Below are 20117 nucleotides of genomic sequence, written 5' to 3'. Positions count from 1 at the left end.
GGATAGATGCACACACGGGTGTGCATGCACAGAGCAACCCTTTCTCTGCTAACACTATATCTGTGTCACACAGAACCACACAAAGACCAGCTTTGGTGGGCAAGTACCTAGTGTGGGGATACCTCCATCCCCCCCCTTCCCCAGAGGGTGACTCTCTGGGGAAGAGGAACACAGGAAGGACCTTCCCAGCCCAGGGTACATGCTTTGAGTTTAGAGAGCCTGGGCCCTGAGGGAATGAGAAAGTCCTGGGGATGCTACAGGGAACGGAAACACTCTGATGTGCCTCAACCTTCACGCACTGTTTGCGTCCAACCATCACTTCCTTCCCCCCCAAACCCATAAAGACACAGGCGAGAGGCTCTCTGCCACTGTCACATTTATTTGGGAACAGCTGTTTCCTAACCCGTTCGCCGCCCCACGCTGGCGGCCGCCGCAGCCACGGTGAGCACACCGAGCACACACAGCAGGACGAGGGCCCCGGGCAGCCACGGGCTGGGTCCTGCCAAAGAGGAGAGAGACTCGTGACATATCTGGGTCCCCCGAGCCAGCTCTGAGCCCCAGCGCAGCATCTCCTGGCAGGGGATGGATTTGGGGGAGGTCACCTCCTGTGCAGGGCAGGAGCCACTGGAGCTGGGGGTACTTCGGAACCCTGAGGGCACTAATAGGACTCAGTCACCCCAAATGGCCTCCACCCACCCCTGCTGCCCAAGGGCTCCATCTAGCTCAGCATTCATGCCTGGTCTGAGCTATGCTGTAGGTGGGCTTGTCCCCAACCCTGGTCCTGGACTGCTGCTTGGATATCCTGGATTGCCCTCGGTGCTCAGGAGGAGCCTGCCTTGCTGGGCTGATGATGCAGAGGTCCAGTGTGAAGACCCAGCCTTCCCTGGCTGGGGTGCTGCACCAACAGTCTCCTGGTTTTGGGTCCCTTCCTGCCCAGCTCCCCTGCTCATCCCAACCTGTGCCTGGCATGGAGCCACTCACACAGAGCTCTGTGCTGGTTTGGCTTTGGAATTTGCCATGCATGGCCATGACACCTGAAGGAATCCACGCTTCTGTGCACAGATTTTAGCAGCCCTTTTTAACAACCTGGCACTACCTAGAGGGTGGCAAGGGTCTGGGAGCTGCTCCTGTTCTCCCCAGAAGGACATACATACCCGCCAGGTCCTGTTGGTCAGTGCTGGAATGGTGGGTCTCTGCTCCCAAGGAAGGAGCAACCATCAGGTGGATGGGCCCATAGGAGACAATCTTGTTGTAGTCATCCACCAGCGCCCTCTTGTTCTTCAAGTGCCTTGGGCATTGCTGTCAACAGGGCCAAGGGAAGGGTGATGGAACCAGAGGACAGGGGAAAAGCCTGCTCAAAGGGCAAGGGCCATCCTGGAGGTCTCCTGCTGGCAGAGACCCTACTGGGGTCACGGCCTGGGAGCAGTCAGGACCCCAGAGCAGGAGAAGAACCAGGTCCTAAAGAACCTTAGCTCACCTTGGCACAGGGCTCTGGACCGCTGGGGAGACAGAGCCGGACACGGCAGTGCAGGAACACCTCGGGGTAACCAACAAACTGAAACATCTGGAAGCTGAACTTGGCAGTACTGCTCTCTCCAATGGCATTCAGGTAGGTCACTGTCTTATCATGGGGACACCTGGGACATGACAGCTGGGTCAGTGAGTGCCAAATGAGGGGAAGCATCCCAGCCTGGAACACCAGATCCCACAAAGACCAGGTGCAGCCCCTAGGCTTTGCTGAACAGGCCTATTTCTTCCTCAGTGCCAGTGGGGATGCCTTTCCTTGGAATCTGTGTTGTGCCCAGCTCAGGGAGGAGCTGCTAGCAGCCCAGAGGCTGGCTTATGTCTTGCTCTGTGGGGCCACAGCTGCTCTGCAAGGGTGGAGTGAGCCTGGCCGTGATTCCCACTTCCCAGATAGACACGTTTCTGGCTTTAGCTTGGCTGCAGCCACCTCTAAGGCAGGATTTTCACTGAGACATCTGCATATCCCAGCAGAGTCTCCCCTCTCGTCCTCTTGCCCTTTGCCTCCCTAGCTGGCCAGGAGCAACACCAGAAGGAAGGCAGCACTGCTGGCAGCAGAGCAGGAGAGGGGACTCAGTTCAGAGTTTTTTGGGGGCTCATTGTGGGGCTGTTCTGGCTGTTTGATGATGGTGTCCCCCACAGGTTCCACCTATGAGCAACGATGGTGTCATTGCTCATTGCTCCTGTCCTTAGCACCCAGGAAAGAGATGTGACTGTGCTCGTGGTGCAAGGAGACCGGGTGTGCTGGGGGCTCTCCACTCACCCCTGCTCAATGAGCTTGTGCTGCACGCTCTGGAAGGGATCCATGCTTGGGGTGGCCCAGCAGTCCAAAATACTCAGCAGGAAGTACTTGAGCTGGTGCTGTCCTTCTATCTTCAGCAGGACATAGAGTGTGTCCGTGACGGGGACGGCCACAGCTGGCAGGTGATAAGGCTGGAGGTAGGAGGGGGACTTGTACAGTCTCATGCTGACATTGAAGTGTCCTTCCTTGACCACGGACTGCACCAGCCTGGGAACAGTGATGAAGAGAAGAGAGGAGAGCAGAGGATGAGGGCTCCCAAACAGAATGAGAAAGCAGGAAGGACGTAGCACAAGTCAGGCCACTGATGCAGGTGCTCTGACTCTGGATGTGCCTCTGTTCCCAGGTGGAGCCTCGGGAGAGCCAGGCCCTGAGCTGCCTTCTGTGCCATGCGTGGACAGAAGCAAAGAGCTGCAGTGGTTCCCATTGACCTGCTGGCCAGTGAGGGCTACAAGAAAGGCAATCCTAACCCTGCACCCCCATGGGAGCCTGGTGGGGGCCTCTTCCAGTTCCCACCCTTCATTTTTTGGATAGTTGGTTTCAAGCAGTGAGGACAGGAAAAAGGCAGATTGTGTGTGCCCCTCTTTGGCTCTGCCCCAGGCCCAAACCCTGTGTTGAAAAAACACAATGGTAAGAAAAAGAGAGGCTAGGATGGCAGACCAGCATGTCTGGCATTGTTCTCAGGGCTCTCTAGGGGCTCCCCAGGGCCTTTGCAGATCACCTCATTGAAGGCATCTGCTTTTCTGCAAGCTCAAAGACACCATGTCAGCAGCAAGGAGAAACAGCACCACTCACTTGTCAACAGCAGTGAGAGCGAAGGGCAGCCTCACCACCTGCTCATAGGCATAGATGCAGGAGAAATGCACTTCCAGCTGAAAACTCCTGGAGATCGTGGCCCCATGGGCTTCCTGCTCTGACTCAATGACGTTGGAGTAGGAGACATGGGAGTTGTTTTTCTGGAATGACACAGAAATCAAGCGTCCAGATTATGGCTAAATGCATACACAGAGATCCAAGCTCCAGCTCGGTGCAACTCAGCTCTAGCTGCTCCAGGCCTGAATATCTGCTGGGGTTTCAGCTCAAGCCTTGTGTTTGGGGGCTACTGGGAGCCACCAGCAGAGCAGGCAGGAGTCAGCACAGTGAGCAGCGGTGAGGGCTCTTCTGCAAAATGCAGAGCTGGAGCACCAGTTCCTCTGCACCCTTCCTGATCCACGAAGCAAGTGAGGGACCAAGGGGAAGGGGCTGCAGAGCTCAGAGGGTGTGGCCAGAAAGCTGAGGGCTGTTATCGGCTAGTGGAGCACACACTGAGACTTCCATTTTCTGCTAAATCAGGCAAAATGTGCTGCCAGCACAGCAGCAGAGGCTTCTGACATCCCCAGGGAAGCCTTTCAAAGGGAAGGAGAACTTTACAACACCTAGATAAAAAAGGAAAAGCCTTTGAGGCTTCCCTTTGTTGTCCCCACTTAGCATGTCTGCTCCTCTCGTGGCTTTGGAGCTATGCAGAAAGTGTCTGCTGGATCCTTACCTGGATTATTGACCCACAGGCAGTGTGGTTTTCACCAGTGAGAGTGGCTGAAAAAAACAGCTCACCCTCTTCTTCCTTTTCTGAGACCTTGCACGCTTGGTTCTTCAAGTGGACAAGCTCCCGTGGGATTTTCAAGAGTTCAAACACCTCCTTCCTCACCATCATCTTCATATACTCCTCCTCACAGGCCAGCTTCAGTACCACATCTGGGGGAAAAAGCCATCTGCAATAGCAATAAGGAAGAGGCCTGAAGGAGCCCTACGTCAGCTGTGGGATGGCACAGCCCCACTGAGCTCAGCAGACCCTCATCCGGATCAGCCTTGGTGGAGGCTGCTGGTAGGGCTCTTCAGAGACACTGGGCAAAAGACAGACCTTTGGGAACATGCAGAAGTTAATGTGGGTCTGGTATTTTCTAAGAGCTGCACAAGTCCATGGCTGCCACTACTCTGGCCAGGCACAGTCCTTAAGCTCAAGACATAAAGGCAGATGTTGTGGGCCTGGCCCCTTCTGAGGGCTTCTGTCCACAGAATCCCCACAGTCTGCCAAGGGCACCAGACAGGGACAGCAACCCTGTCCTCTAGAGGAAGAAGACACAGTTTTTGGATAGTGCCTGGAAGGGGCTTCGCTGTAGCTGTGCCAGAATGTGCGTGGTTGTTCTGAGATGGTGGGGCAGCTGTGCCCTGCAGCATGTCACGCTGCCCTGGCACAGCTACACCACAGCACAGCCAAGGAATTAAGGAATTGAAGCTTTTGGGGAAGAAGAAAATACCCTGTGACTGGGTCTTGTACCAACATGTAGTCGAGGATGTGGTTACAGTGGTGGGGAATGCACCTGAACCAGGAGGTGGGATGTTCTCCTGGAATGGTAATACCAGTGCATTGTGCCCATCACCCTTCCCTCTGGTGCCCCTGGACAGACTGGGGAGAGCTCACCAGCATTCCCAGCCCTACCTTGGCAGAATTCCCCCTTGAAGCCTGGTTTGCAGCTGCAAACTGGTCTGTCCCCCACCACCTGGCAGTGCCCCTGGTGCTGGCACGGGTTGGACAGGCAGGCATCTGGGCTCCTCTTGAGGTGGATGGCAACCCGTGGCCTCAGGCCATGTGTGCTCCCCAGCTCACCTGCAGCAAAGGAAAGGCAAGTGAGCCGAAATGCAGCAAGAACATCTCCCTGATGAGAGATGTGAGCACGAACTCGTCCCACTGCAGGAAGACCTGCACAGCTCTCAGAGGCTGAGATTCTTGCCTAGGGATAAGGATCTTTCTATACTACCCATCCATGACCCAGTAGGGACAGAGTACAGGGAAACTCACCCTTGTTGACTTCACAGCCAGCCAGGCAGAGCACAGAGAACAGCAACAAACATCTCACAGTCCTTTCCTGGAGAAACAAGCAGGCTCTGGGTAACTTGGGTTTGTACCATGCTCGCTGGACATGTTTGCAGTCATTCAGAAACAGTGAACCCTCAAGCATGGATTCAATAATATCTGTACTGTATTTCTTAGGTTTGATGGCACAAAGTAATTTCCTACCCCCTCAGGCTAACACAAGGGTCAAATACTGCTCTGCATTTAGGTAGAGATTCCAGAAAGACGAGGTGGGAGAAAGCAGCCCTTGGACCTGCAGGGATGTGCTGACAGTGATAAAGCCACATTTCAGTGAGAACAGGCACTTTGAGTAAAACTGCAGAGGTGAGGCATCAGTCTGGGCTCCCCAAAGAGGGAAGCAGTTTCCCTCTTCCCACTACAGCTCTTTTGAAAAGTTAGGATTTTCAAAAGGATCCTCACTTTTCCAGTGACTCATATCTATAACAAGGAGACAACAGGATAAAAACCCCCAAAACCAAAGCCTTGAACACAACTAAAATTAGTGAAAAAAAGACGCAGATTAAGTCACCTCTGCTGTCGGTACAGATAATGGATTTCTTTAGGGAAACTAATGGCACAGTCCTGGAACAGCCCTGAACACTGGATTCTCCTTATCAGAAACATGGATGTGAGTCAGCCAGGGCTGATGGCTGGGCAATGTTCTGTCTGAGAGCAGGACAAAGACAATGCCAAAAGCCCCACTCTGGTCCGGCAGCACACGCAGCCCTCCACCCCTCCACCAACCCCAAGTGTGACTGCTGGACTGCTGGGCAAGGGGGGTTTATTCCCTGGTCCAGTCCTGAGAGATCCCACCACCTTGATTTCATCCCACTTACCATTGCCAGGCCACGCTCTGCTCCTCCACCCACCCACCGCCGCCCCGAGGCCACTCCGTGCTCCCTGCTTCCCGTGCTCCCTGCTTCCCGTGCTCCCTGCTTCCCGTGCCCCCTGCTGCCCGCCTTATATCGCCTCCTGGCAGCTCATCCCTCTCCCCCACGCAAACATGCTGCCTCTGCGATTGCACAAGAGCCAGCTTAGCATCCTTCAGGGCCGGGGAGGAAAGGACTCTCTGTGAAAGTCCATCCTCTGGCATGGATGGCCCTTCCAGTGAGCCAATGGCCTGTGAACACTGACCCATTTCACAGTCCCAGTGGGATTCCAAACAGGGGGAGTATCTGCAAACCCCCCAGGGATCTCGGGGTTGGTGTATCCAGCTGGTTTTGTGGTACCTGTTTTTGATGCAGCAGTAGCAACAGATACCACAGTGGCACATGTGAAGGCCAGATAACTCTGGATACTGAGTACAGGCAGTTTTGCAAACACAACATACATTTGCTTGAGCTGTGTTTTTATTGACTTCTGGCATCTAAGAGCTGCTGAGAAGTACTGGTGAGAGATGGAGGGATGAGGGCTTGGTCCTACCTCAGTGGGAATCACAGAACATCCTGAGTTGGCAGGGACCCACAAGGATCATTGAGTCCAATTCCTGGCCCTGCACAGGACAGCCCCAACAATCCCACCATGTGCTTGAAAGCATTGTCCAAACACTCTTTGGTCTCTTGTCAGGCTTGGTGTTGTTACCACTTCCCTGGGGATCCTGTTCCAGTGCTACTGTCTGGATAAAGAACCTTTTCCTAATATCCAACCTAATCTTCCCCCTGCCCCCCTCGACGCAGCTTCATGCCATTTGGGCAACAGTAACCATTTGCAAACAGCAGCAATCACTCAAGATGATGCTTCTTGATATATATTGATTGTACTCTCTGCTTCTTCAGAGCTTTAATTGCTACAGTTACCATAACATAGCAGCTAATGTGAATATTCATCCATCCATCCATCCATCCATCCATCCATCCATCCATATTTTTTCCTAACCACAACAAAAAACCCAGAAAACAAAAGTGTTTATCACCTGACCCTGCTTACAGCCTAATGGACTGCCAATTAAAAAGAAAAAAAAAAAGAAAAAAGAAAAAAGGAAAAAGAAAAAAAAAGAGAAAAGGGAGAGGAAAAGGAGAAGGAAGAAGAAGAGGAAAAGGAAAAGAAGAAAAATAAGGAAAAATATGAATAAAAATAAAAATATAAAATAAAAATAATAAAAATAATAAAATAATGAAAATAATAAAAATAATAAAAATAATAAAAAGTAATAAAAATAATAAAAATAAAAAGTCGTTTTGCCATCCCTTCGTGCCAGCTTTTGGGCGAGTGCTTCTGCAACAGAGGAGAAGGATGGCGGGGCAGGTGGGGGGAGAACTTTTATTTCAAGACAGCCAGACTCGTGAGTTTCGGAGCAGGTCTCAGAGGGGCGATGGCTCAGCCGTGCTCTCGGGCAGGGTCTGCCCGCCATCCCCTCCCTGTGCCCCGCCGCTGCCCCGCGTTGTCCCTTCTCCCAACGGCCCCGGGCAGCCGTTGCGGGCGCGGGGGCGGCCGGGCCGGGGGAGGCGCCGGGCAGCGCTGCGGGGGCCGGGGCAGCCCGGGCGGAGCGCGGGGGGCACGCGAGGAGCCCCCGGGACCTGGGTCTGTGGCCTGCCGGGGGTGGCGGGAGGTCTGGCGGGGACCCCGAGGGGAGGCCGGGGGGAGGCCGGGCCGGGCGGAGCCGCAGGCCCCGCCGTGTCCCCGTTGCCATGGTGGCGCGGCCCGGGCAGGCGGCGGCGGCAGCGCTGCCCTTGGGAGCCGCGGGGTGAGGGGGCGGCCGGGCTCTGCCTCCCCCCGCTGTGTGCCCCGCTCGGGGTCAGCCCGACCGCGGGCACCGCCAAACAAACAGCCCCGCCGCCGCCGGGCCGCGATACGGAGCAGCCGCTGCCCTTGGAGGCTGCCGGCTCCGCCGAGCGTCCCCCTGCTCCAAGGCCCCCGGGCGGCCGCAGGGGCCGTCGGCCGGTGCCCAGCGGGTTGATGGAGCTGCTGCCCCGCCAGCAGCACCCCGGGCAGGAGGGAGGGCTCGGGGGACACAGGCTGAACATGGGGATGTGCTGTGCCCTACCGAGCCAGGTTTTGCCTGCTCTGCCGTCTCCCCCACGCTTGGGGTGTCTGGAAACACAGGAGCCACTTATTGACCAAGCCCAGTCCAAACTCACTTTCAGTGCTCGCCCTTTATTGTCACACTTCTGGCTGCTTCAGCCATGCTCACATAACAAACCACTGCGGCCACAATGCGAGCGTTTCTGTGTTGCTGTCTAGCTGGGTCCCACCCCTGAATTTGCCCTGGTGTGTGTATTTCTGCAGTGCCAGGCAGAATGGAGGTCCTGGAGGAGACGGAGGAAGTGGAGCAAGCAGCTGAAGACCCGAACTCTTTGAACACCAGTGACAGCCTCCAGGACGAGGACACAAAGGTGCCTGAGGAGAAAGACAGCATCTCAAGCGATGTACCGTAAGTCACTTGTGTCTGGTTCTTACTGGGATGAGCCCTTTTAGGGCCCGTGGAGAGATTGCACACATGTGGATGGGATGTGGTGTCCCCTCACACAGGGAGTGGAGTAAGCAGTTACATGTGCCTGGTGTGTTTGTCCAAGAGTGTGCATGTGCAAGACAAGACAGCTCACTTGATTGTACCTCCATTCACCACTGTGTGAAGATCCTCTGAGCCTCTCACACTGTTTAAAGATCCCTTGAGTCTCTATGCATATATCAGCTTGTCATGTTTTGATAGCGGGTCATCTTGCCTGTATTCTCCCGGCTTATTACCTGTGTCTCTTTTCCTCCTCCTGCCATGGAAGTGCTTTTGACTGGAGCTCCATTGACACATCCCACTTACCATCTTCGTACAAGACAAATTCCCGGCAGGAAAAGAAGCTGCTGCACATCGCTGACCATTTCCTCCAGCAGTACACTCACGTCTGCCCTGACCGCAAACCGCTCTTCCTCCACCCCGTCAACGAGTGTGGCGTGGAGGTATGGGGTGATGTGGGGCTGGGCCACAGCGCAGGGAGCACTCGCCTTCCATAGTGCCAAATGCTGGGGAAGGACAGCAGCCCTTCTTGCCCTCCCTCCCTCCTGGTCAGAGGGAATGGGAACCCTCTTGCTGAACCCACAGCCCCCAAGCAGACACATAGAACCCCGGGAACACTCTGGCTGTCCAAATTCACAAGCACGTTGTACCTTGTGGTGGTGGTGCTATGTGGGCTGCAGGCAGCTCACAGCCCTCCAGCATGGTGCTTAGAAAATGGGAAAGACCATAGAAGTATAAAGGAAAGTAAAAGAAACACATGAAATAGATAAGGTTCAGGCTTAGTCACAGATGTGGAATATGGATCCAGAGTTAGGTCGTACTCTGAACTTTGCAGAAGTTATGGGGAAGGAAGTAAATGTGGAAGTTTGTGGTCTGTGTTTTTTTTCCCTGGGCCCAAGCTGCACAACTGTTGTCTAGTTCTGGACCTGATGTTCCCCAAGATATCTGGAATTACTACTTTGTACGGGCTTTCTCCAAAATTTGTTATATCATTAACATGCAAGGGAGAACATGCTGGAGGATGTAAAAGCTGGGAAGGGGAGTAGCTATTTGTCTTGCTTGAAAATGTCTGAGATGAGCTTGAAGTTTCAACCACAGTCAAGCAGACAGCTTTCCAACCCCATGTAATTTCCATCTTGAAGCAGATGATGCGGGATACTGGTGCTGTTGATATGCTCTAGGGAGGTCCTGAATGAGAGCTGCAACATCCAGGGGTGGGCTGAGGATGGCTTTGGACAGGAAACTCTTCCAGGCGTCAGCTGGCTAACCAAAGTCCTCTTGTTGCCCTACAGAAGTTTGTTAGCACAACACTGAGGCCAACCCTGCTGCCTTATCCAGAGCTGTACCACTGGTCAGGCTGTGCCAGCTTTGTCTCTAATTACCTCACCATGGAGCCCCTCAAGTGTCCTATCACACCGGTAAGAAAGGGGCTGCAGTCCCTTCAGAAACAGAAGAGAGGTGACAGAAGAGCCTCTCAGCAGAACACAGTGGGAAGCCCCAGGGGCTGGGATTTGACCCTTCCATCATTCCTTCAGATTTGGGGTCAGAATTTCCCCAGATCACTTTGGAGGGGACTTTCAGAGTCTGTGGCTCATATAGGAATGTTATATAGATATTCCCTAGGGGTGCAGAGCCCAGCGATGTGGGCAATGCCCTCTCTCCCCTGCTCTCTGCCTGGTGCATGTTTCAGCTCCACAAGACAAGCACTGTGAACATGGATCTCTCTCTTTCAAGCCCAGTTCACTCTATTCCCCAACCACCATCCTGAAATACCAGCGGGGGAACTGCTTTGACTTCACTGTGCTGCTGTGCTCCCTGCTGATCGGGGCCGGCTATGACGCCTACTGCGTGCACGGGTACGCCACCCGGGAGATATGCGCCCTGGACCAGACTCAGGATCTGTGCCCGCTGCTCAAGAAGCCACAGGAGGTGAGACCTGCAGTGAGCAGGCAGGGAAGAGCCCAGCATGCATGCTCAGCCCGTTCATGGCCAGTGAGCTCCTGAGCTGAGATAGGGGGGAACAGCTTCAGGTCCACACTGGCTTTCAGTCTGTGCCAGGGACCTCACCAAGGAATCTTTTGAGTGATTTTCCACAGCTCCTTAGGAGGCTCTCCAGTTGCAGTACTGCAAACTGCCAAGTTTTGGGAACTGGGAGGTACCTGTAAGCCATACATTTTCTCTTTTCTCCTGGTCTCTGTCAGGTACCAGTGAAGAAGTCCAGAAAATATAGAGTTAAGATCCTTTCAGAGCCACAGAGCAAGTTTGAGCTTCAGCAGAAGGCCAAGAAGAAGGAAGAAGTTGAAGATGTTCAAAAGAAGGAAGAAGAAGAGGAAGTGGTCACGGTGAGTTAGCAAGGTCCACCTTACTGTAAGCTCTGGGAGGAAGAGCTGAGACATTGGTCAAAGGCCAAAGAGAGGAGCTCACCACCCTCCTCCATGAAGTATGACACAACAAGTGCTCGTGGCCATGAGCACTTGGCCTCTGGGTGCACGGTGTGTGCTGGCACAGGAATATGTGCTGGGTATGTACTACCTCACTCTTATGAAGAGCATTAAGGGCCTGGAGTTCTTTAAAAGTGAGCAGAGGAAAAGATAAGATGGCCATTGGGTTGGACTAAATTGGCAATAAAATGGCAGTAATTATTGCTCTGTCCTCTGTGCTACAGGAGGCACAGGACAAGCCCAAGCGAGACCCTTTGCGTGGCTTACGGGTGCACGCGTGGGTTTTGGTTCTGTCTGGGAAGAGGAAGGTTCCTGAGACCTTCTTCATCAATCCATTCACGGGAATCAACCACAGCACCACGGATGAGTGCTTCCTTGGGATTGAGAGCATCTGGAACCACAGGAACTACTGGGTGAACATGCAGGACTGCCGGAAGGGCTGCAAGGTAAGGAGCCCTTTAGCACCTTGGGCATGAAAGGGACAGTTGGGCTGACATGAGTCCTGGGGAAGTCCAAGATCAGTAGTGGTCCAGTTTCCATTTAACCATTCCTTGTATTGGCTCTGGTCATGTTGCTCTGATTACATATACTCTGGAACTACTCCAGGACATCCCAGACTCTGAGCTAACAAATATAGATCACACCTATTTAACACTTACAGTGCTAGAATTTCAGCTTTTAAGGCTGGCTAGACACTCATTCTCTCAAATAAGAGTTTTTGAGGCAGAGGGTGTTTTGAGCCTCTCAGGCATGGCTCAAGGCAGGAAAGATCTTGATGAGGCTCTTCCCACACTTCAGCTACTCCCCAGCTGACACAAAGTCTGGGAGATGAGAGTCTGAGTCAGAGCAACTTGCCCTCTGGGCCAAGCATGCCCCTAGGAAGGAGGCAGAAGCATTTCCAGCAACTTGCTCTCATCTGTGGCAGAGGCACCAGGAGGAAAGGGGTCTGCATCCTCCAGGTGCAGGGACAGTCTTTGGGGCCCCACCAGCCAGCCAAGAGTCTGACGAGCTCACCTCATTGAGATTTAGGTCTCTGAAATCCTTAAACTCTCTGACACCCAGCCAGGTCCAGAGCACCACAGACATACCAACGCAGTGTTCAGTTTAGTGTCAGGCCCTTGAGACTGCCCTGGAGTTAAAAGAGTTTTTCTCTGTATGGCCTAGGATCTCAGCTTTGACTTGAGTGACGCCATCCGCTGGGAAATTATGCTTCCAGAGAGCAACAAGCTGCTCACAGAGTCATCTGAGAGAGACATAGGTGACATGGTGAGTGACCCAAAGGTGGCTCTCGTGCAGTGGGGATGCTGTATCCAGTCAGTGTGTCCATAGGCCCCTGTATGTCTGTCTGCCTGCTGCCCTCTCCAGGTCAGATCACTGCTACTCTGGCCAGGTTTGGGTTGGCACTTCAGATTGCTTCTCAGCCTTGAAGAGTTCTGAGAGTTTCTGATGTTTTCTGAAGCAGTGGTACTTCTGGTGTCCTAAGTGGCTGGGGAGCTCTGTATGTCTCCAGTGCATGGACCTTTGGGGTGAAGTAATTAAAAAAAAAAAAAAAAAAAGAAAAAATCCAGACTGAAATTTTTATGCACACTTTCTGTGTTGGTCAGCACCCTGCCCTCCTGGCTGCGAGGTGGAGCTGCCAACCAAATACAGAAATAATCTATGTCCTCTAATATACCAAAAAGTGTTGTGTACTGGAAGCAAAAAATGGTATGTTGTCCTGTTGGGAGAAGACAGCATGATAAAGCAGGCATTGCACCCGCAGAGCAAGACAGAGGAATGCCAGTAACAATTCCCTCCTGCTATCTACTCTTCTCAGCTTGTGCTCATAACTGGGGAGCAAAGCATCCTTCATGGTCTTAATAAAATAAACTGGTCATTATGGCAACTGTCACATTCATCCCATGTCCAGCACGAGCATTAGCCAGGAAAAGATAATCTAATTGTGGTTGAGTAGAGATGTGCTCTTATAACTGCCACTGTGTTCCCCAGCCTCTCACGTGCTGAGCTCTGATTACTGTGCTGCACTCTCTAGAGCCAAAATGCCTCCTGACACACTAAGAGAAGCTGCCAAACCCACAAATCTCTGCTTCTGTTTCAGAAGGAAAACTCTGACATGAGTTTTGAGATGCCACTATCGTGGGTAGCCCGAATTAATGTGTCTTGCAGAGGTACGTATTCTTCCTGTGCCTTTTCTTGCCCCCCAGCTAAACTTTCAGTGGATTTGCCACATTGCTTTATCTCACTTGAGAGTTCTCCCTTCAGGATAGTCAAGGTGTAGCAGTGAAGTGCAGTAGATGAAGGCAACAACAGCTATTGGTTTGAATGCCTGCCCTCAATGCTGCACTGTCTCACCTGGGAACCCCCCCACAGACACACACCCGCACTGTGTTTTCCTGCCAGCTGGGAATTTTGGCTGGGATGGTCTTTCTGTTCCCCCTATGCACAAGGGACTGCCCCTGCATTATCAAATACCCGCTGTGGGAGAGAAAAGAATTATTATACCATTATAACATTAAAGCACAACAGACAGGGTCTGAACAGCCTTGCTGGCAGCAGAAGGCAATCAATAAATACCCGGTGTCCCTTAGACCATGGTTTTCTCCTCTTTAATTCTTTCTTCTTGGGCTGAGTAGAAGGGAGTCCATGTTTCTGACATCTCTCTTGCACACTGCAGAATTTGAGAACCAGTATTCCCAAGGGAAGAAGGTGATCCTGTACAAGCAAGCAAAACTGGAGAAATGGGCTCCATACGTGAATGAAGATGGGCTGGTGGAACGACTCACCGTCTACGCAGACTTGGACTGTAAGAGGGATGAGTGAACACACCCCATGCATTGAGCAAACACAGCCTTGGGTGTGCTGATGGAAATGGGGAGGTGGCCCCTTTTCTGTCAGTCTCTCTTGTGCTTTCTCATCTTCTTTTCACATTTGTGGGGGACTTATCTACCATATCCTCAAACTTTTCATCATGCTCACTGTTGGTCAAGCCCCGGAACTTTCCAGCATTGCTAAAGGTTTCTGTGAGAGTTTGAATCTATTTTACACCCCAGTGAAGCTGTTCAGTGTCACAGGTCAGCTGCTTGGATTTTCAGTCTTCAGAAATTGGAAGGCTGGTTTGATTTGATCCAGTAGTATCACTATCCCCACTGGTGTCAACAGGAGCCATAGAAAAGGGCAGCTACAGCCTGAGGATATCTCTGTGCTTGAAAGCATTATTCTTCAGCACTGGTCCAAGAAACCATGCAGATTCCTGGGTGGACATACAGTGTCCTGCCCTCAGCCCTCTTGGACAGCTCCAGTCTCATTTCCTTTTGCTCCTGACACTATTATTAAATATTTGGGATGGAATTTCTCTTGCCTAACCATAGCCATCTGCCATGGCAAGTTCTACCCCTGAGCTGATTCATTTAGTTCTGGTTGATGGAGAGGAATAAACCCTCTTTAAGGTATAATTCAAATGTAGATTAGGATTCATCTACAGAATACCCCTGTGCAGAGGGCCAGTTCCAGTGACCATACTATGTCCACTGTGGCTGCATCAGGAGCCCAGGGTGCTTGCACAGACACTGAGAGCTCCTTCAATGAATTTTACCATGTCCCACAGAGTGAGCTAAGGTTGCAAAATGACTTGTCTCCTGCCAGGTACTGAAGTAGTGGAGGTGACAGAGTGGTTCAAAAATCGAGAAGACATGTTGGATATGAGAGAAACGAATAAACAAACACAGCTGACCACAGACTATTTCAAACCAGGACATCCCCTCCTTCTTAAAGGTATTCCAGCTCATATGAGCAGTCAGTGCAGCTCATGGGACTTTACATGAATCCCTTCTAGCAGTGGCAGAAGCCCAAAGTTGAAGAGAGGGGCCAGGGGGTGTGGGGATCACCAGGGAATTTGTGGATTAAATTGCCTAGATAAATAATATGTTCTCCAGTAGAGAGTAGAGAACTGGGTTGTTGCTTCCAGTCCTGGGCAGTGCTCCCCCAGCTATGTTCTTTTCTATATATTAGAAAAATACATAGCTATCATAGGGGTGATACAATGTACTTTTACCAGTAGAGGTGATAGAAGTAGAAACTTTCTCAGGGTTGTGTTTGGTCTCTCGGTGTTGTGCAGCTGGGGGAAAGTCCTGCATCAAATCTTTTGCTAAAGCAGCATTTCACCCAAAGTGGCTGTGTCCATTCCTGGTTTGGGAAGAGCAGGGTCCAGGCTCCCCTTGCTACTGCCTTACTGTATAAGGGAGGCAGTGGCCCTGAAAAACTGTCCTGCAGTCCTTAGGCCATGGCATATTGATACACAGCAGTGAGGAGATAACATTCCCTTCTTACACTCTTACATGAATTTGATTTACTGGCTGGAGTGCTAACTCTGAAAATGTATCTGACATATCCTCAGCTCACACCTACACGTCGCTGGAACCAGAGACTGGACACACGATGGAGTTTTACCATAAGGCACGAGCTGATGACCTCCGGAAACGTGTTGAAAGCGCTACTGAGATGACCGAGTACTTCGTGGGGCGGGATGACTTCCTGCACATCCGGCACGTGGAGTTTGGCGAAAGGGAGAACGGAATGGACGTGGCTGGCACCAGACCTGACGTTCACCTCCGGCCTATAGTGGTACGGCCAAGGCAGGAACAGAAAAATATGTGTCACTCTGATATTTATACTGTGCAAAACATACAGCCCGGGGCTTTGGTTCATTCTCAGTGGGCATGGCCCAGGCAGAGCTCCAGATGAGACGTCCAAGCCTTGTCCAGCTGCTGTGTCTCACAGCAGCTGCTTGTCTGACAGAGAGCTACAGTGTGACCAGTTGTCACGAGCTGCTAGAATGAAACTAGGAAACTATGGCTTGGAAAGCGTGTGTCAGAGGAAGGGAAGAAAGCTTGACTATGACTTTGGAACAAAATTTTCACAAGATTCAAAACTAGTAAAATGATTTTGTGTGCTGAGCCCAAGCTAATACCATTTTAGGTTCCTGATGAAGTGTCCCATCACTCTGATTTGTTACCAGCAGGTAATTTACCTCTTCCTCTTGTCAGGTCTGATTTACAGAACAGAAGGAGGAGGAAATCTGACATCTGTCAGTATGTATGACTCAGATACTTCAGCTGCCAAGACAGAGCTATGCAGTGGCCTGTCTTTGCATCAGCACTCAACATACTACTTTTTCCTTTCCTGTGTTGGGAAATGTGGGAAACTTTGCTGTGCACCAAAATACCTTGTTCCCTGCAGTTGCCTCAGGCAGGGATGCATCACAAGCTAACTTGGAGCTCCACAAATAGGAGACTTCTGTATTGCCTTGAACAGCTTTGTGGTTGGATTTTTTCAGACATAGGCAAGAACAGTAGCACCACTGGCCAAGAGATGCCATCGTAGTCCAGGCAGAAAAGCACAATTTTTACCTTGGGTTTTTACTGAATTCTGTAAATCTTGCCAGTTTTGTGTTGTCTAAGCTGCTTCAATATCTTTTTTCACCCTCCATTAGCAAATCAAGGAGCGTTTCCACAGAAATCCAGAAAAGCCTGCTGACGAAGATGTAGAGGAACGTATCTTTATGATCGAAGATGACAGCATCCAGCTGATATATCACCTCGAGGATCATGACACCATTGCCTCGAAGGTGGCTTTCCTCAGAGCAATACAGAGGGATAGGAAAGGAGAGGAAATCTTCCTGACCCGAGACACGTGTGTCAAATACCAGGTATGAAGAAAAACTACATTTATTTTGAAATCTTTTTAGATCACAGGACACAAAGGGAAGGTGAAATGTCAGAGGAAGAACTACAAGTATGACATATTCCATGCTGCCCCTCTGCTCCACCTGCACACCTCCCTCCCAGCCCCTGTCCACAACATAGACAGCCCTGGAGTTGCCCTGCCATGCTGGGAGTGACTGGGCATGCAGGACGTAGTGTAGTGAGAAAAGCTTCCTCTAACCATGCCTGAGGTCATCTTCCCAGACTTGGTCATCAGGCAGATCCCACAGCCCCTGGGATCTTGCAAGATGCAGGTTTAGCAGCTGTTGGGCTCAGTTCTGTGGATTCAGGGCAGGGCAGCTGAAATTTCCTCTGCTGTTCCCTCTTCAAGAAGAGATAGAGCAGAGCAGCAGAGGCAGACACCCTGTGTTCTAACTCTGTCTTTGCCATGGATTTCTTGGGCCCCATCATTCCTTAAATCTCCAGTGTTTACCCTGCAGACACAGAGCAAGATGCTGAGGCTTAATACATTGCTGATAGATAGATAGATAGGTAGGTAGATAGATAGATAGGTAGCTAGCTAGCTAGCTTTAAATAAAAGATGTTCCAAAAAGACTGAAGTGCTGCCAGTAAGCCAAGTTATCTCATGAGTTATCTCAGTGTTTTACACTGACTTATCTGCTTCCAGCCATGGTCCTCTGAGAAACAAAAGAACGTGCTCCATCTGTACAAGTTGCTGTGGGACCTGAGAAAGGAACAGAAGGAGCTGAAGCACCAAGTCCGGGAATCTGAAGCAGAGGTAAGAGGGAGGTGCAACACTGTCAGAGTTGATCAGGCGTGGAAACAGTTTCAGCTGACTGCTTGCCAAAGCATCCTCAGCATAAACTGTGGTAAAAATAAGACTCTGGTGTCACAAAGTTGGTCTCCATGCTGAATGATCATGCTTGCTCCCCAGCCATTGCTTGGTGAAGATTTCCCCAGAAATTTGAAGGTAGTTCACTGTGACCTCATGAACTACCTTTCAAATTTCTCAGTCTGGATGTATCAACAGACAAAATATTCACACTGCTTGTGCTGCATATCCTGTATGAGACAAAGTATAAGCCAAAGCTTTTGGTGCTGTTTCAAAAGTAGCGCCAAGACTGTGACTCCAGGAAAGCTTTCTTATCAATTATTATCAATAACGGGGTTCAAGAATTTCATACGGTGTAACAATCTAAAATTAAGACTACTATCAGCTTGATCTACCCACAGGATATGAACATATTTGTATAGATATGTATTTACCCTTATTGTACAAGTCTTGTATGCAGCATCTGCTGTGGTAGCAGGTCAAGCATGTAAAAGTACAGTCATTTTGTGGGAAAGCTGAGGGGTCTTTCTTCTGATTTCTTGGAAGGTGCTAAATGTCTTGAAGGTTCGTGAGGATGAAGAAGCCAATATTAAATTGACAGTTTCAATGTATAACGCTGCAAGGAGAGAATGTCAGCACGAAGCCATGGTAGGTTCATGCCAGCATTTCATACATGTACCCAAAGGAATCCAGAGTAAGCTTTTTCCCTCTGAGGGACTTTTAGTATCATTAAAATATACTGGGACAAATCCTAGTACGGTGTAAGTCAGCACAGCTGCAGTTGACTTCCCAGGGAAATATAACAGGGTTATGCTATGGTCACCTTCTGACTTTCTGGAAAAACTTGCATCACTGAGAAAGATTACTGGTTTATTTTGTTTAGTTAATAAAGAAAATAATTAAGAAGCACTAGTTGATAATAGGGATTATGGAGGGAGTATTTTAAGAGAGCCATGCTTTTATATATATATATATATATATATATATAATTTATTTTTTTTTGTCTTTAGCATGTGAGATCAAAGAACAAAATAGCTCCACAGTGAAATTTAGTCCTTATCTCAACCAGATCCAGTTTGGTTCTCCAGGGCTTCTTGACTCTAGGGAGGCAACACACTGGGGGTTTGCTGCCTCTTGCTGTTCCACGTGTTTTGACTCCCCTTGTTTTCTTGTTCTCATGAGACCTCATCTCAAACTTTTTGCCGTTCCCTGAAAATAAATCAGCTCCAGTTTGTGGTTTCTTTCATCTCAGCTCCCTGGACTTTGAGTTATGCTTTTGTGTGCCTTTGCTCCTCACTCCCCTCTCTATTTCCCTGACTTTTGGTTGCTTGTTCCCTCACAGGCACTGGAAAAGCGGCAGAGGAGCTCCCAGATCTCTCTTGTTTCGGAGAACAAGAGCTGGGAGGAGGATGAATTCCGTGCCCATCACGCTGCAACCAGCGCCAGTATGCCCAGACTCAAGCAGAGGCCCAGCAGGTATTGGGAATGATGCCTGAGCAGTGCCCAGGGAAGGTCTACAAGGCAGCCCCCTGGGAACTTGGCACTGAAGCTATTCTGCAAAATGGTTGATTCCCACTGCAGTTTTCCTCTGATATCCCCCTTGTTGTTACAGGGATAAGCAGCTGGCACAATAGAAATCCCATTCTCTTCAAGAGGCGCTGCTCAGGAACCCCCGCCTGGCTGGGCATGACTGACTTCTCCCTTCCTTCCTTCTCTGTAGCTGCCTGCAGTAATCTCATAATCATCAGATTCATCAGGAGATTTTAATGAACTTGCAGCATTGTGTCTTTTTCTTTTCCCTCTTCTGTTCTAAGGCCCATCTGCAGGTGCATCAATTCCCTCCACATGAAACCCCATCATGTTTGAGACTCAAGTCTGACACTGTTTCTCAGGGCTTTTCTTCCCCAAACCTGATCCATAGCTGCTGACATCGGGAGCAGGATTATTTGGGAATACCGGTTCTTTTCCAACATAATAATATTTTAACAAATTCATAATTTAGTTTTGCACAAGCCAAGATTTTGAACTGGTGAGTTCACCACAAACATAAAATTTCTTTGATCTCATTTAGAGGTCTCCAATGACAAAACCCACACATAGCACTGTGGTTATGAACTCATCCTTGTTAATTCAATACCACAAAAGGCACCAGAATAAATTAATTTAAAAATATTTTTACAGTCATTAGGGACAGAGCAGCTGCCAAAACATCAGCAAATGCATATTATAAAATCATAGAATGTTAAGGGGTTGGAATGGATCATCTAGTCCCAACCCCCCTTGCCATGGGATTTCCCTGTATTCCTCCCAGGCCACCTGTCCTCCTCTCCACTTCCTGAAAGCTTCTTTTTTAGCTCTGAGTTTGCTCAGCAGCTCCTTATCCATCCACGGAGGCCTCCTGGCATTTTTGCCCGATTTCCTCCTTGTCAGGATGCATCGCTCCCGAGCTTGGAGGGGGTGATCCTT

At 50.5% G+C, this 20117-nt stretch overlaps 2 protein-coding genes across 4 annotated transcripts; one reads left to right on the top strand and one right to left on the bottom strand.

Annotated features, from left to right (window-relative positions):
• Window positions 1–398: 398 nt before the first annotated feature.
• LOC127477488 (pancreatic secretory granule membrane major glycoprotein GP2-like) lies at window positions 399–6089 on the bottom strand. Its single transcript, XM_051801864.1, has 9 exons — window positions 6047–6089; window positions 5157–5223; window positions 4797–4964; window positions 3846–4051; window positions 3116–3276; window positions 2285–2530; window positions 1478–1637; window positions 1155–1299; window positions 399–499 (listed from the first exon to the last, which is right to left on the bottom strand). Exons 1-9 carry the CDS (start codon window positions 6047–6049, stop codon window positions 399–401), a joined length of 1257 nt encoding a protein of 418 aa, XP_051657824.1. The 5' UTR covers window positions 6050–6089.
• Window positions 6090–7650: 1561 nt separating this feature from the next.
• Window positions 7651–19445, top strand: DRC7 (dynein regulatory complex subunit 7). 3 transcript variants are annotated; one of them, XM_051801892.1, is made up of 17 exons: window positions 7651–7730; window positions 8436–8580; window positions 8927–9101; window positions 9951–10076; window positions 10393–10587; window positions 10860–11000; window positions 11324–11545; window positions 12264–12365; window positions 13198–13267; window positions 13774–13902; window positions 14742–14870; window positions 15493–15719; window positions 16588–16803; window positions 17487–17597; window positions 18198–18299; window positions 18994–19127; window positions 19264–19445. In XM_051801892.1, the coding sequence occupies exons 2-17, from the start codon at window positions 8447–8449 to the stop codon at window positions 19283–19285; spliced, it is 2235 nt and encodes a 744-aa protein (XP_051657852.1). In that variant the 5' UTR covers window positions 7651–7730; window positions 8436–8446; the 3' UTR covers window positions 19286–19445. The 3 variants fall into 3 exon arrangements, with proteins under 3 accessions (XP_051657852.1, XP_051657851.1, XP_051657853.1); XM_051801891.1 differs by lacking the exon at window positions 7651–7730 and adding an exon at window positions 7734–7758; XM_051801893.1 differs by lacking the exon at window positions 7651–7730 and adding an exon at window positions 7845–7893.
• The last annotated feature ends 672 nt before the right edge of the window (window positions 19446–20117 follow it).

This window comes from Manacus candei, unplaced genomic scaffold (genome assembly GCF_025592945.1).
Source record: "Manacus candei isolate 608988 ecotype Guabito, Panama unplaced genomic scaffold, ASM2559294v1 h1tg000053l, whole genome shotgun sequence".
Classification (NCBI taxonomy): Eukaryota; Metazoa; Chordata; class Aves; order Passeriformes; family Pipridae; genus Manacus; species Manacus candei.
The sequence above is the reverse complement of the archived record's forward strand: the minus strand, read 5'-3'. Positions and strand labels throughout refer to the sequence as shown.

What these genes read in the sequence shown, in the direction of transcription:
- LOC127477488 (XM_051801864.1), bottom strand. An exon ending in CAAGGGGGAATTCTGCCAAG is followed by an intron (nt 4,052 to 4,796) that starts GTAGGGCTGGGA and finishes TTTTTCCCCCAG; the next exon opens with ATGTGGTACTGAAGCTGGCC. An exon ending in CCTGTGGGTCAATAATCCAG is followed by an intron (nt 3,277 to 3,845) that starts GTAAGGATCCAG and finishes GTGTCATTCCAG; the next exon opens with AAAAACAACTCCCATGTCTC.
- DRC7 (XM_051801892.1), top strand. Translation starts at nt 8,447, where the DNA reads ATGGAGGTCCTGGAGGAGACGGAGGAAGTGGAGCAAGCAGCTGAAGAC. An exon ending in CGTCTACGCAGACTTGGACT is followed by an intron (nt 13,903 to 14,741) that starts GTAAGAGGGATG and finishes GTCTCCTGCCAG; the next exon opens with GTACTGAAGTAGTGGAGGTG. An exon ending in ACACGTGTGTCAAATACCAG is followed by an intron (nt 16,804 to 17,486) that starts GTATGAAGAAAA and finishes ATCTGCTTCCAG; the next exon opens with CCATGGTCCTCTGAGAAACA.